The 15,292-nt window shown below is 37.0% G+C and overlaps 1 protein-coding gene across 2 annotated transcripts in view; it reads right to left on the minus strand.

Annotated features, from left to right (window-relative positions):
* Positions 1-247: 247 nt before the first annotated feature.
* PALS1 (protein associated with LIN7 1, MAGUK p55 family member) overlaps positions 248-15,292 on the minus strand; it is a 55,408-nt gene continuing 40,363 nt past the window's right edge. For both annotated transcript variants that reach the window (XM_058806502.1, XM_058806504.1), the window contains exons 5-14: positions 15,071-15,217; positions 14,276-14,437; positions 11,121-11,198; positions 10,122-10,305; positions 9,005-9,076; positions 8,481-8,552; positions 7,612-7,779; positions 6,694-6,896; positions 5,301-5,411; positions 248-3,323 (exon numbers count right to left, since the gene is read on the minus strand). In XM_058806502.1, coding sequence (XP_058662485.1) covers positions 3,147-3,323; positions 5,301-5,411; positions 6,694-6,896; positions 7,612-7,779; positions 8,481-8,552; positions 9,005-9,076; positions 10,122-10,305; positions 11,121-11,198; positions 14,276-14,437; positions 15,071-15,217 — 1,374 coding nt within the window. In that variant the 3' untranslated portion in view covers positions 248-3,146. The remainder of the gene's footprint in view (positions 3,324-5,300; positions 5,412-6,693; positions 6,897-7,611; positions 7,780-8,480; positions 8,553-9,004; positions 9,077-10,121; positions 10,306-11,120; positions 11,199-14,275; positions 14,438-15,070; positions 15,218-15,292) is intronic.

Genomic DNA, 15,292 nt, shown 5'->3' on the forward strand with positions numbered 1-15,292 from the left:
AGGCCATTTCTTTTCTCTTGTATAGCTGTAGACAGCACAGCTGAATGGTAGGTCCATAGTCTGTTGTACGATACAGATCCAGCTTCAAAGAGAGACACTGGAGCTCTGCAGACCTGTTGCCTCTCCCACAGGATGGATGGTGTCAGAAGCTACACAGAACATCCTGCAGGGCACTGATGGGTCACAGCATGTTTCACATATTCAGCAAAGTGGCAGAAAAAAGACTCTCAAGATCCACTACAGGAAGTAAAATTGTACAGTGATTTATTTTAAATCTAGAAATATTTTACATTTGTACATTAGTGTGCAGTTCGTGATGTCTCAAAATAGAGAGTGCAGATATATGTAAAAAAGTAAAATGTGGGGCTAACCACAGGTCTCAGTAAAGTTACCTTAATTATTTAAGGCATGGAACCCCCCGTCTAATATTTTTAAAAGTCACATTTAATTACATTAAAAAATTCTTTATGCAATTCATTTAACATTTATTTTTGATTAAATCAGGATTGGTAATAATGCAAATACCCTTATTTCAGTCTGATACAACTCACAACAAAGCCTGGGATAAGGCTGAAGAGTTCTACCAGTGATGTCTTATGTATTTTCTGTTATTCTCGAGGGAACTAGCACACATTCTTCATTAAACAAGACAATGATTTCTTACACAAGGTAGTTCCAGGTCCAAGCTGGCAGCAGATGGACAGCCAGGTACATATTTCAGTGCTGCTCAAGCTCTTCCTTTCAGCAGGAGGGAGACAAAGCTAACACTGGTTAAAAGCTTCATAGCACCTCTATGGATGTCAGTGAGTTCTGTGTGCCTCAGGAATTAGGAGAGTAGAGCTCAACTTCAAGCAATATGCTTTAAGTCTACATTCAAAAGCTCATTTGTATAAAAACAGATTCTGTATACCATTTCTGAAAAACTGGGGAGACAAACATGAATGAAATATCATTAATGGCATGATTTGATGAGACAGATGCTGCCTATAAACACTGAATACCTAAGGGGGTTCAGCAGCCACTTTGAGCTGATTGTGACTGGCAGAATTTTAGCAGCACCTACACAGCTGAGCTAGGTTAACCTTACTCAACATGTGTTACTGCTTTCCACCTTGTCCAGAAACATTCAATACCCAAAAGCCTAATGCATTTACAACAATCTTTCTTTAAAAAGGGTAGAATCAATACAACTTTTCCAATACACGTGAACACTGTTGTTGTCATAAGCTATGGATGAAACTGAGAACATGCCTGCAATGTGAGGCAAAAAGCCACAATTTTGAATATCCAGCCCTTAGGCCAACAGTAGCACAGTATTATTTCTAATGCTGACTTGAACTAAGATACTCAAGTTTCACCCCATTTTCTTTCTGAAGCATCATTACTTATCCCCACTAATTGCTTAATTGCTTTTCAGCCCTATATATTAATTAAACCAGCAAATAATTTAGCTTTCTAGCAAGACAGGAATGCACTCTATACTTCAAATTTTCAACATAAAAATGTACTGATTATTAGTTCAGTACCTAGGACAGTTATCTGAAAATTTCTTTATATCTGCTCTATACTTTCAGCTCTTTAACTATGGGTGTGAATTTGTTCCACTAACATTTTAAGAAAGAATATATGCAAGACAGAATGGAAAACAGTAACTGCTTTTTTATCCTTCAACATTAGACAGGCGTGACCGACACATTGACATAACTCCAGTGTTTTACCTGTAGGAACAAAGAAACTCTATGGCTAAAAGAGATATTCACAGTTAAGGTTCTTTGTGCTACCCAAACCAGCCAAGATACTACTATTCATTTAGTGTCAGTAACAACAGCCCCACTGCAGATGCACAGCCACAGCAGTTAAACCTTCACAGCCAGAATCATCTGAGGATGTAGAGATGTTCCCACCTGCTTTGTAGAATGCATCAGGATACAGACCTTACCTTTTGTTCCCTTATTTCAAGTTTTTTGTTTTAACCATTAAAAATATTCCCCTTTCTTGTGACTTCGCAGTCAGTTACCAGTGTTTTACACATATTTTCACTGCAGTACTGAGCAAATGCAGGGCAATAAGTTGGCTAGCAAATTACAATACTCATAACACAGTAGCTACATTCAGCTATTTTAATTCCAGTTAGTTGTCCATTAGTCCAACAGCCACAACATGAACCATTTGCAGAGATTAAAAAACCCCACTGTCTTCCAATGTTCAGCACATCAGTCTGTATTAGTCAGTATTCTGTTATAAAACATGAGAATTTTAGTTGACTTTCAAGCAGCATGTCTTATAACTATATATTTTCACAAAAATATAACCTCTGCCTTTCTGTCTCTACAAGTCTGTGAATAACAGCGGCTCAAATCAGTCGGTATGTTTTAAAGAAAATTCCATAAAAATATCACATCTAGAAGTTCAATATAATAGTCATCTTTGATTGGACCTAAAATTACTGTGCAGTCAAATCTGATTTTAAAAGTCTGACTAAAAAGACACAAGGATTGAAATATTTACATTATACACATTTTTCAATACAGTGCTATTAGAAAGTGGAATGTTTGAGAATTAAAATATTAACTCAAGCCTCACAGGGCAGCTCCAGACCAGAGCAGAATCTTCATTCTGTGTATTTTTTGAACGGGAGAGGTTTCTCATTGATATTTTTCATGTGTAGATTATTCCTCTGACCAATGATCTGTAGAATTATGCTCTTGAACTAGCATCATGTCCCACAAACTCATTAAGTGTTAAATAACATTCATATTTATAACTATGTGACAGTATTGACTATATATATACATATACACACAAACACACTTAAAATCTTTGTCCTAAGGGTGATCCTAAGTTAAAAAAGTGGATTTATAAAAGTAGTTGCTAGAAAAAAAATCTATCTAAAGCTTTAGATTTAGTACTGCTATGGTCTCCATTTCTAGACCACAGAGAAAGAAAACCTGGACAATCTTTAGATCAGTTAAACTGGCTCACAAGCTGGTCAGCGTATTTTTCAGTAATACGCAATTTCACTGGCAAAGGATGCTGCCGCTGAGGTCTAGAGCTCACATGCATTTGTACTAGAATTGGGCAGACCTACACATGATCTGCTTGGAAAGGTAACTAGATTGAAGTCCTTTTATCCCTTGGAACTGCTCTCATCGTAGCCAGGTGGAGGGCACCCACTGGGGTTCTGTGTCGAGCTTATTTATTAACCGAAGTAACTCTTGATATGCCTTATCAAGATCAGAATTCACAATTGCTGTATCAAAGTAGTGGCCATTGTTCTGTTCCATCTCCCTTGTCTTCTCTATGATTTCTCTCAGCTCTTCTGGCTGCAATCAGAAACAGAGAGTTAGTGTAGGTAAGCCTCCTCCCCACAGTAACAGCAGGGAATGGGAACAACTCCATTTCTTTACACAAACACTCCTGGTGTTGCTATTGGCTTTTGAAAAGTTTACAGGAACACTCAATCATGATCCACATTTGAAAGCTAAGGGCATTCAAGACAATTCTGACTGATTGGTTATGAGTGGCAAAGAGTAAATAACTGGCCAGGCTGAAGAAAATGAGGAAGATTAGCACTGCTCATTGCACAACACTGATCTCACTGAGGGAGACTGGACCCGTGCAGAACAAGGCAGCATTCTGCTGGCACCACCAACACCTAACAGCCAAAGGAGACAGCTGACACTGTGCAATACACACCAGTGAGAGCCACACGTTTAGGTTGACCAAATCACCATAACATCAGGTGAATAACACTGCAGAAATATGGAAAACACCACTTGGGAGCTAGAAGGGCATATATTAAAAGCAAGAATATTGCAGTGTAGATAAATGATACAAAGGCAGAAGTAGAAATGTTTTGATTTCAGAATTTTTCTTACACTTAGATTCTAAAAGTGTGTTTATTTTTCTCAACGTATTTTTGGATTGTGTGAAGAAATATTCAGGTTTAATTTTTGAGATAATATGCTAGGGAGGATATTTCAAAAGGAACTTCAGGCCTTCAGGATTTTTTCCTTAGTCATTACACACTCTTGATAAAATCAGAGCAACATTGGAGCATACATCCCTTTTCTTTATCAGGAAAGGGATTTAACTCAGTAGCATGTACCCAATTGAAATAAATACAACCCCAATACAATTAATCAGAAAGAAAATAGGCACAGTGTAACAGCAAGAAATGCACCCCTTTTTATTGCAAATGGATTCCTTGAATATTGCAACAAAATCCAGAACATAAGATGCAATATTTAGATAAAATAAAGTTTTCTTCGTGGCATAAACATGAAGGAAGAAACACCCATTTAAAGACTACGATTATATTTGACACAGGGGGAGGAAAGGAAAAAAAGGAAATTTCTTCTGTTTCAACACTTGGACTTTAATGGACTTTAAAATCTTGCACACAAGTAATAAATCACCCTTGCATCAAACAAGGAGAGCAAAACAACACAGCTATAGAACACAGTGAGTTATAATTCCTGAGCAACAGCTGTGTCAGGAATAACTGTGAGTTATCTTGGTAAGATTGTTTTCCCTTAGTATGAACTGCATTATGCTCAATTAGTACTTTGAAGATACTGTGGTGGCAAAGGGCACCTGCCAATGACTACAGGGTAGATTTCAGTTAAAAAGGTGATGATGAACCTATTCCACTGCCTGAGCAATAAGCACTTGGTATATCATAGCCTGATAAGGAACTTTTCTAAGCTTTCAGATGTCCTGGTTTATTCTTTGGGTTTCAAGTCCATTCTGCAGAACTAACTTCTGAGAAACTAAATAATCTCATAAGCTCAGATCTTGGACATGACTGGTTAAAAACAAAGAGTGATCCCACAAGATCAAGGTTAAAAATAATTTTAGCTGAAGAGTTTTGGATTTTCAAATAAATGCTTTTCCAAAGGCAGGTACGTTCTGAAATGAAAACCACTAATCCTTTGCTCCATTAGAATTACTCCCAGGTTTAGAGGACAAAACTGAGTTTTCCACAGTTTTGAAATAAAAGGTCATGTTTTTGTACCCAAATGCAGGGACCCCAATGCAGACACTGTGCCCCAGGATTACTGAATTAGCAGTGCATTCCCTTGTCTAATACCTCTCACATCCCTTTAAGCAAGAGCATCCTGAATGAACCCTCCCCTTAGCATTGTCTGCCTACCAGCCTGGAGCACAACTACACTGGTTCACTGCAGTGCTAACTGCCAGTCCCATCACCGTGACCCCATCCCAAGGAAGGAGATTTATGTGCATTTATTTGTTCACCAAACCCAGCATGGTTTCAGAAGAAGTGTAAGACACCTTACCTTAGGATTTTTCCCTTCTTTGGCCAATAAAGCACGAAGTCTTTCTTGAGAAGGTGGTGCAACAAATATAATATATGGCTTCAAGTCAGAGTTACGTAGTGTTTTCAGTGACTGCAAAAACAGGTTTACATATTTAACAGTTTCACCCAGGAAAAGGGCATTTATTGATGCACTATTCACATGCTATAACATACAATACACTCTTCAAACACAACTGTACAATATATTAACAGCAATAGAATTAACTGTAACAGCATTCAGAGTTCAGACACCATTTCCTACAATTTATTTATATTCCAACATTTTTCAGCTTCATGAAACTGAAATATTTACTTTTTTTCAAGAATATTCTTCATAACTGAACAGAAGGAACAGATCTTTTGGTATGTAAAAACAATAAAAAGGTTAGCTACATTGAACTAGCTGTTGTACAATTCTAAGAAAAGGTATCAGCTTTGAACAGGGAGAAGAGTCTTTAAGTATTACAGATTACTTGAAAAACTACAGTTTAACCTTTTGTGTTATGAAGATTAAAATAGAAGACATCAGATGCACTATTACTGTATGTGTAGCATTTTGTTTTGTCAGGTTTGTCTTGGGATAAACAACTTGTCTCGAGATAAATTTTTATAGCCACAGAATCAGCTAAATTTTTAGAGTTACGAATTTTCATCTCATGACATGCTTTGCAATGCCCATGAGCTATGCTAGTAAAGTATCACATGGTCCCAGCTGGTGATGACTAACTGATGACTAACCATAGCTTCAATACTACCACCCCATCTTAGTGATATGGCTGAGTTTTAGGGCTTTTTTTGCAGCATCCACAACAGCAGCAAGCCTCATACATATCATATGTATCAGAAAACAGGCTGCATTCCAGGGCTCAGCCTCTTACCATGTTTGACTAAATTTCCAAATAGAGGTATACAAGCATAGTTATTCTCTTCATAACCAAAAGGTCACAGCTAAATGTTTTTTTCAATACTGTTGATGTGATGTACTTCATTTCTGAACTGTATTTGGAAACTGCACAAACATTCCTGAAATGCAATTTCCAAGTACAATCACAAACAATGTCCTCTCTATCTTCAAAAACCCCAGAGATCACAGAGTAATTGGAAGATGGAGAGACACAAATTTTATTTTAATTCATTTTTAATTTTAGATGGTTTCCAGACACTTAAAGCTGGTGAAAACTAAGACCCCTGTCAACTGCAGCACAGATAAAGATGTGCGTATTTGCAAACAAGGAACTGAATAGAGGAACTGAGCATCCTGGCATAAACACAAATATGGATCTTGAAAACACACTCATTTTATAAACTAGAGAGACAGATAACTCACAGCAGCTTCTACAATGAAAACTTGACAGGCAAGAGCTGTGCCATACCTGGGTATGAAGATTTAAAAGGCAAATCTTGCCCGAGTTGATGACTTGCCGCACGGAGTCGATGCTTGTTCCGTACAGGTTCTTCTCAAACTCCCCATACTCAATGAACTTCCCTGCAGCTATGTCACTCTCAAACGCCTGTCGGGAGATGAAGTGATAATCCCTGCCAGCTGCCTCAGTCTCTCGCCTACTCCGAGTAGTATCTACAAAAAAGGAATTGAGACAGTGATACATGTACAGAACTGAAAAAAAGAAAGAGTTTTTTCCTTAGCAGGCATATTGCTAATCATGCAAACACAACCCCCATGCCCTCCCCAGCCCAACACAGGAAATATCCATGAAATCTCTGTATTTTATTTTCTACAATAAATGTCCCTGGTCAAATTAAGTTGTCAAACTTAATTTAGAGGTCTCTTTTACATCAACTAGAGGAAAAAAATAGTAAGCTGCAAAAAAAAATAGTTTTAACTGTGCAGTTGTGTTCTGAATGTAAAAACAGCTATTAGTTGTTTTTCAACAAATAGGTATTGCTGAATGGTTTGTAAACAAAATTTAGGGTACATTAGACATTAAAAATATAATATTCACTGAAATACAAGTGGTTTGGGAGGGCACTAAAGCCACCTAAACCTAAATTTATGCAGAACATTTGATTAAAAGTTTTTTATCCATTTATACTGGCTTCTTTTTGAACTTCTGTAACTCACTCCAATTATATTCAAACCGATATAAATGCATGTCTTATAATGCCTCTGGAACACTGTGTTTGTAATATTGGATTTGCATTAACTTCCCTTTTTCCAAGAGCATAATATATCCTGCCCAAAGCCCCAAGCTCCCATTGACTATTTCCAACAGAACAGGATTTGTCTGCAGCCCAGGCCTGGAACAAGGGTCCCCGTGTGCCGTCACACTCACGGGGCACGGCGGTGGCAAAGCGATCCACCTCGTTATTCATCAGTCTCTGCCGCAGCTCGTTCTGCCCGCAGTTCTGGGGGCCAATCAGAACGATGGGACGTTTCCTATTTGCTGGCTGATGGTACAGTGACATTTCCTCGTAGGTCAAAATTTCCTCATTGTCATAATCTTGAGAGAGAACAATAAAACGGTCACAAAGTACTCTACTGCCAGTTTCATGTATTGCCTGTCATGCAGTATCAGATTTCAGACAGTTCCTGAGTCTCTGCCCAGCATCTGACTCACCAAAGCAACAGAAACCCAAAGACTATCATGTGCCCAAGTATGATGAGAATTTTTTCCTTTTCTTGGGGGAAAAAAATAATTCCACTTATTACTCTTCATTACTCTTCATGTAACTAGTAGCACAAACCCAAGAAACAACTTTTTTTTGCAGAAAAAAAAAGTTTCTAGTACAAGAGTAACACTTTATAGCCAAAGGCAGCAACTATCATCCCAATTCCAAAGTACTTTTGTAAGAACATAGCCTATAAAATCTGTCAAGTTTCCATTTATGAAGTTTAATTATGCAGAGTGAGATTATATTACAAAGCTGTAATAAACTGGTTCATCATTGTAAAATAATGAGTGCTTCTATGCCTAAAAAGTTATCTGTTTTTTTCTCTTATTATCTGATCTTTAATAAAGACACTACAAATCCTTTCACGTCTTTTACATCTTTCACTAAATGCTACAACACAACATAGCATTGCTCTTACACAGAACTTACTGCTAGCATTTCTAACATCATATCCTGAATTTCAGCATTCTCTTCACAATCTTTTATAGTTGTTTGTAATTACACACATTGTACAAAAGTTGTTCCTTACCATCATTTTTATTTGCATTGTATAAAACCTTTTTCCGTTTCTTTTTGTTCTTCTTCGCGCACCAGAGTTTTCCTAAGCAAAATAGAAATCATGACAATCAAACACCCATAGAACAAAAATCTTCCAATTCTGCCCATGTTTTGAATCTTTAAAGTGGAGAATTTATTCTGCAGTTTTCAGAAGGCATAATATCCTTTTATTGATTACAATGCTTTAGTGTATTAAGCAAATGTCAAGGACTTCAACCAAGTCACAGCAGATGAAGTTCTTTATGAAAAAAGGGGCTTTCCAAATTCTCTACATCATACTAATTACAGCACACATAGTTGTGAAACACACACGTGATTTATACAACAAAGTGTTACATTCAGACTTTTATTTACATGAAGAATTTCAAATAATCATCCCACTTGTATTACAAATAAACAAAAACCACACCAGGAGATTTTTCTACAACTCCATCATGACAAGATTCTGTGTAACACTAATTAACACCGCTACAGAAGATTTATTTTTTCTCCCACCTGATTTTTCAGGCTCCTTGTCTTCTTCTATGGTTTGCTTCATTGCTTCTCTTTGTTGCTGAAAACTTTTTCCTTGATGCATTAAAAAAGCACAAGAGTCATTAACATTTAGAAACCATTTCCATGCTTTTTCATAATGACTTACTAATTTAATTCTTTCTAATCTTTCACATCTCTGAAGGTTCTAGTAGAAATTAACATACAAAAGAAATTTTAAAAGACAAACCAAAATTGCTGCAAAACTGATTTATTACTTCAGAAATATATTCATCAAAAGAGACTTGCAGAGTATTTGTTGTATACTAGACAGTTTTGCCTGGAAAAGTGAAAGTACAGGAAAGACTGCATTTCCCTACTACGATGATGTAATTTTCTAATTATTTTTGTATGTCAAATGTGTTCTATTTATATTAAATATTTTGAACTTCAGTTTAAAATAGATTAGCCTGTATTTAAATCAATGTTTCACTCAATTTATTCAAGCTTCATAAAGTTACAGTGTGATATTCTATGGAATTTGAAAAGTCTTTTGTTCACCATGTTTAACAAAGCAGCAGATCTTTAATGAACTAGGCTGCAACATATATTACTATGCAAAAATTATGAACAGACTTCAGTCTGAAAATCATGTTATCCTGTTATTCCTATCTCAACACTGAGAAAGGAAGTCTGCCACAAGTAACTGAAGCCCTTTGTTAAGTGAAAACATCTGAAAAGTGACCACAAATAGGTATTGTATCAAGTGGTTTGTTTGGAAAAGGTAGGAAACCTCAGAGCTGCACCCATCTCTAGAGAGCAAGTGGGCTGCAGTCCCACATCTCTGCTGCAGCCAGCAGAGGGAACTCTGAACCTGCTGAGTCCCCATGGTGGAGGAGTAAAGGAAGAGGAGAGTAGCTCCTGAAAGGGGCAGTGAAAGCAGAAGTTTTACTCTGCATTTAACTCCAGACATGGTGATGCCCAACAGTAGGCTCTGTTGCAAATGGTTCAAAGACACAGATATATTTAAGACAACAGATATTAAAGAGTACACAAGTCCTTGAAAACCTGAGTATTGCTCCTGTGTGGCTATAATAACTAACTTGACTGGCCATCACACTTTTTCTAGAGCTTTATTTACCAGGGATAAGGCCTGCCAGTGGTTGATTATCTTCATCTCCATCTCTGTAAGCCTGCCACCAATTTGGATCCTCTTGACTGATCACATGGAGTATGTCTCCTTTTTGAAAAGACAAGCCTAACTCTCGGCAGGGCACGTAAGGGTCATCAGAGGGATCGTAGTCAAAATGAGCTTTCACGTGTATCTGCAGGAGATCAAATGTTAAAAAAAGGGAAAAGACCCCAGTGACTTCTGAAGAATGAAACCTTTTCTTCCTGTGATTGCATTAGAGTTATGATATATAAAAACTCCAAGCTTCTACAAAATGGAAATTTTATCTGGGGCATCCAGGAGGTACTGGAATGGAATCATTAGGTTAGCAATGGAAAAGACACAGTCGTGCTAGGCTGGACAGAAAGGGTTGAATTTAACATGCAATTTCCTCAGCACTCTAGGAGACAATCCCCCCAGCTACTGATTTAAGTTCTCTGCATTCAAAAATCATCAGAGGTATTGCGATTGCTTAAAGTACCTAATAAATACATAGACTGAAACTCATTTGCTGGACTTAAAGTGAAGTTTCACTTGTAAAGTATTTTGTCACCAATCATTAATGTCTGAGCATTTTTTCTTGAAACATTCTACCTTTTCCTCCCAATGCATATTCTCAAGTTTCAACAGCCCAAGTTTTTTTAATACATACATACATACATTATATATATACAGACACACACAAAATACAGAAATTCAAAATAAGAACCTCAGAACCACAGGAAGTTCTACTTTTACAACTTCTTTCAGAAACTGAGTTAAAATTGTACTAAGAGTTTCAGTTTAAGATCATTAATAATTTTCAACGCTTAATTCAGGTGTTAGTCTGATCACAAGTAAAATCATATTAAATTGTTAAGTTTTAGGTTTGTTCCACAATGTAAAGGACCTGCAGAAGAACTTTTAACACACTACTGGTAAAACAAAGTACTCTTCACCAAGTACAAGAACACCTGTAAAGCTACTTACAACTGTCTCCTTCGCAGGGGGTGGCTTGCTCTGCTGACTGGGAATCAATACGAAGGTCAGAGTCCCATGCATGTCAGCCTGAGAGGAAAAATAGGCTCTTCATATACAGCATCAAAATATGGCTTAAGGTTAAGAATTTCAATAAATAATACATTTTAGAAAATGCTTTCAAAATTCCCATTCGAAATTGTACCTAACACTCCATCATCTACCACTTACCTGGTTTAAAATATATAGTACACACAAAGATGCAGTGATTCAGTAAGACTAGAAAACTAAGTGTTGATACTCAGATTTTAAAAGCCTAGCTTTCTTGAAAATAAACTATTTCTATTTGAAATGGAGCAGCTGCTGTTCTGTCAAGCAGAGACATAGGAGAAATGGATAATTGTTCTGTTCAAACAGAACAATTGTTCTTGTTCTGTTCAAAAATACCAACAAGTGGGCCTACTGGAATGTAAAAATATATTAAAAATTTTAATTTTTCTAGGACTGTTAAAATGGAACAGTGCTTTCAAATCTAAACATTTGTCCAATGACTTTATGCTGTTAATATTACTAAAGAATTCAAAACACTGTTTAAATATTTTGCTAAGATACTCAAATCTTGCATATGTGAAGTGCTCAATACCAACACTGTAGTCATCCTTGATAAGAAAGTAGAACATAATGTCTTGACTTTATCTTCTTTGTTTACATACTTCCACTTGCAGAATGTGTTTGCACACATAAAGTATATCTTGATAAAATGCAAGTGACAACCTGTGACACAGTCTACAGGTGTTTCACGTCATATACACCATTCTATGAACCTTAACACAACAATTTATCCTGTATAAAACAAGAAAATGCATGTATCTCAGAAAATTCAGAACTAAGGCTTAAATACAGTAAATTTAACTTGAACAAGCTCCATTGCCTGCAAGAAAGGAAAATCCATTATTTTCAGTCCACAAGGAATGTATATAATCTCACAGTGATCACGTGAAAAGTCTAGTCTAAAAGTCAGGTGTAGCTTATTATCACTTGAGGAGGAAGTAGTGAGGCAAAACTAAGGAGGGAAGTAATTTCTTTCTCCTGTGCTTGAAATGTTTTGGGGGGGTCTAAAGTATTTTAGAATTTCATTTCCAGATTACAAAACAAAAATGATGACATATAAAGGATAAAAAGTATTATTTTAAATTCGTTGCATTAAAAATATACTCTAAAAATCCACAAAGTTGTGTTTATTTTATTTTTCATTTTCAGCAAATTGATTTTCTCTTATGCTAATGTAATTCAGCTTTACACCTTTTCTTTTTTAACCCTAGGCTGCTGGAGCTACTCAGGAGCAGAATAAGCTCTCTGCAGAGAACAAAACTGCCAGACTTGAACTGCTGTTAATCACCTCCAAAACACTCCTTTCAGAAGCACAGGACTTGGCTAAATATGGCTTTAAAAAAATACAGATGGCAATGGAGACAATCACAAAACATGAAAAATCTCAGATCTGATGCAAAAAAAAGGACATTCAAGGCTCCTCAAAGAATTGTAAGCATCTTTCTAATTGATTTAAAAACAGTAAAACAAAAACCCCCAAACCTCACACATTTCTGCTTCTACTTCCTTCCACTTGATCTCACTGGATGAAATAGATGAAAAATTTTAACATCAAATTTTAGAAAAAAGCCCAACTGAAGATGGAAATTGTCCATTAAAAACCAGTGTCTAACTGTACCATAAGACAACTTCATCTGTGGACATTGCTGTCTCCTATTCCTACAATACACAACCTACAGCTGAACCTCTTTGTCCCGATTCTGCTTTGTCTCTAGAGCATAAACCTACTAAGTAATTTAAAGATTTACTAAATATGTTTCTCCTCTTTTTTTCCCCCCTGAAAACTCCCTACTAAATAAGTCCTAGTTGATATTTCCAATGTTTTGTGTCAAAGTGAAAAATTGACCTCTTACAAAAAATCATTTTTATGTTTCCACTCGGACAATATGGTCTTGCCTGCTGCAATTGGACCAAAGATTCAGAGTTGGGTTCTGGGTGTCTTGGACACTGATCCAAAGCAGGTACCAGGGAAAAGCGTGAAAGGAATGAAATTGGGCAACAGAAAATACTGGTGGTAATTGCCAGCTTTTGATATTTTTCTCACAGTGCCTTTTTGAAAGTGAGTACCTCTAACTTACTAATTCCTGATGGATTTCTTGCCTAGCTGCTTTTAAACTAAAGTATAATTTTGTCATGAATGGTGTAATAGACAAGAAAATGTCTATGCAAGTAAACTGCTAGACAAAAGGCTTTTACCAGGCATGAAAGAGTAGTAAGTCTAGTCACAAAAAGGTTCCATGTGATATAATTTGTGGTGGGTTAAGTCTGGCCAGCAACTTAAGCACCAGCCAGCTCCTAACACACTCCACTCTCCCAGCAGGTTGAGAGAAAGAATTGGAAGACCAAATGCAAGAAAAAAAGTATCATGGGTGAAGGTAAAAACAGTCTAATAAGTGAAGTGGAAAAACTCCAACTCAACAAGCGATGCAAAAGCAATCACCACCCAGATTTTACTGCTCAGCCTGACGTTACATGGCCATTCACATCACTGTGGTCAATTTGGGTCAGCTGTCCCAGCCATGTCCCCTCCCAACCTCTTGCTCACCCCAGCCAGCTGCAGCCAGCAGACAATGAGAAGCAGAGAAGGCCTTGACACTGTGCACGCACTGCTCAGCAACAGCTAAAACACTGGTGCATTATCAACACTGTTTCAGTCTAAACCCAGCACCATATAAACTGCTATAAAGAAAATTACCTACAAACCAGCCACACATTTATTACTTGTGGACTGAATCAGAGACAAAGATGAAAAATGATGGCTTTTCAGAGCTAAACAAAGTTTTCTTAGAAATCATTAAAAGTAAGTGTGAAGACAACATCTTGACGCTTCCACATTTGTTGGCTTCATTTTTCCAGGTAACAGCAATTATACTTGTCAGTATCATCCTATGTGTCAGAAAGAAAACTTGAAATGTACCTCCACATACGGACACCAGCTACCAGAAAGAAAATACTTCTGAAGCTAAATATGAGTAAAATGACAAGCAGAGTCAATAGGCTTAAGACTCATGAAATGAGTATTTATTGCAAAGGAAATAAGAAGTGTTCCAACTCACCAGCAAGTCAAAAACTTCATTAACATCTTTTCCACGGATCTCAATGCCATTGATCTCCAGAACTTCATCCCCTTCATGCAACAGCCCACTCTTCTCTGCAGCACCTCCTTTGACTATACGACTGATGATAACAGAATCCATTTCATTTCGAACAGTAGCACCCTGTGTAGCAGCAACACATTCTGAATTTATTATATATATGAAACTCAAAGCCATCTATTGTATATATTCCAAGCACGTGGAAAAACTATGCTGAAAGAGAATGCAAGTAACAGCTTGGATGCATACACACAATGCTCCAGTTCAAAAAAACCACTGCTTAACTCCTTCAACCTACACTAAAGACTGAAGAATTTAATTGCCCTACACCGTAGGATTAATTATTTTTTTATGAAGATAGCTCTAAGGAAACTCTTATTTGAAAGATGTAAATAGCAGATTATAACTGCTAAACAAACCCCAAATGCAGAAACCAGCCAACCAAAAAAACCTACACTTGGCTGGCACAAGGTTTAAGCTCCCTTGCAGCAAGCTTGGGATAGTGACTCTTGCCAAGATCTGTCCAAACCCAAGCTGAGAGAAGTTGTACAGATTTTACATGGCAGTATGGCTACTGCCCAATTCAAGTTAAACACAAGTTTACTGTCTATGACAGTTTCTCATTTCGGAGGGAGGGAGAGTGTTTACAAGTTAAACACTACCTTGGCATTGGAATTCCTAACATTTCATAGCAATCTGGAAAGGACAAAAAGGATTACTTCCTCTGCATACAACTGAGTAAGCACCAGTACTTACCAAGGGAATATCCCGAGCTTTCTCAATGCGAACTATTTTAACCGTCTCCCCTCCATACATGCCAACATTCTCATAAATCTTTTCATCTGTCATAGGCTCTGGTTGCATTTCTTGTTCTGCAACCTTATCATGAGCCAGTAGAAGTGCCTAGTGTTAAACAAAATCAGCTCAGTTACAGAAAATATCACACTTGATATGCATACAAAACAGTAGAAGAAATTC

Source organism: Ammospiza caudacuta, chromosome 6, assembly GCF_027887145.1.
Source record: "Ammospiza caudacuta isolate bAmmCau1 chromosome 6, bAmmCau1.pri, whole genome shotgun sequence".
In the NCBI taxonomy this organism is placed as follows: Eukaryota; Metazoa; Chordata; class Aves; order Passeriformes; family Passerellidae; genus Ammospiza; species Ammospiza caudacuta.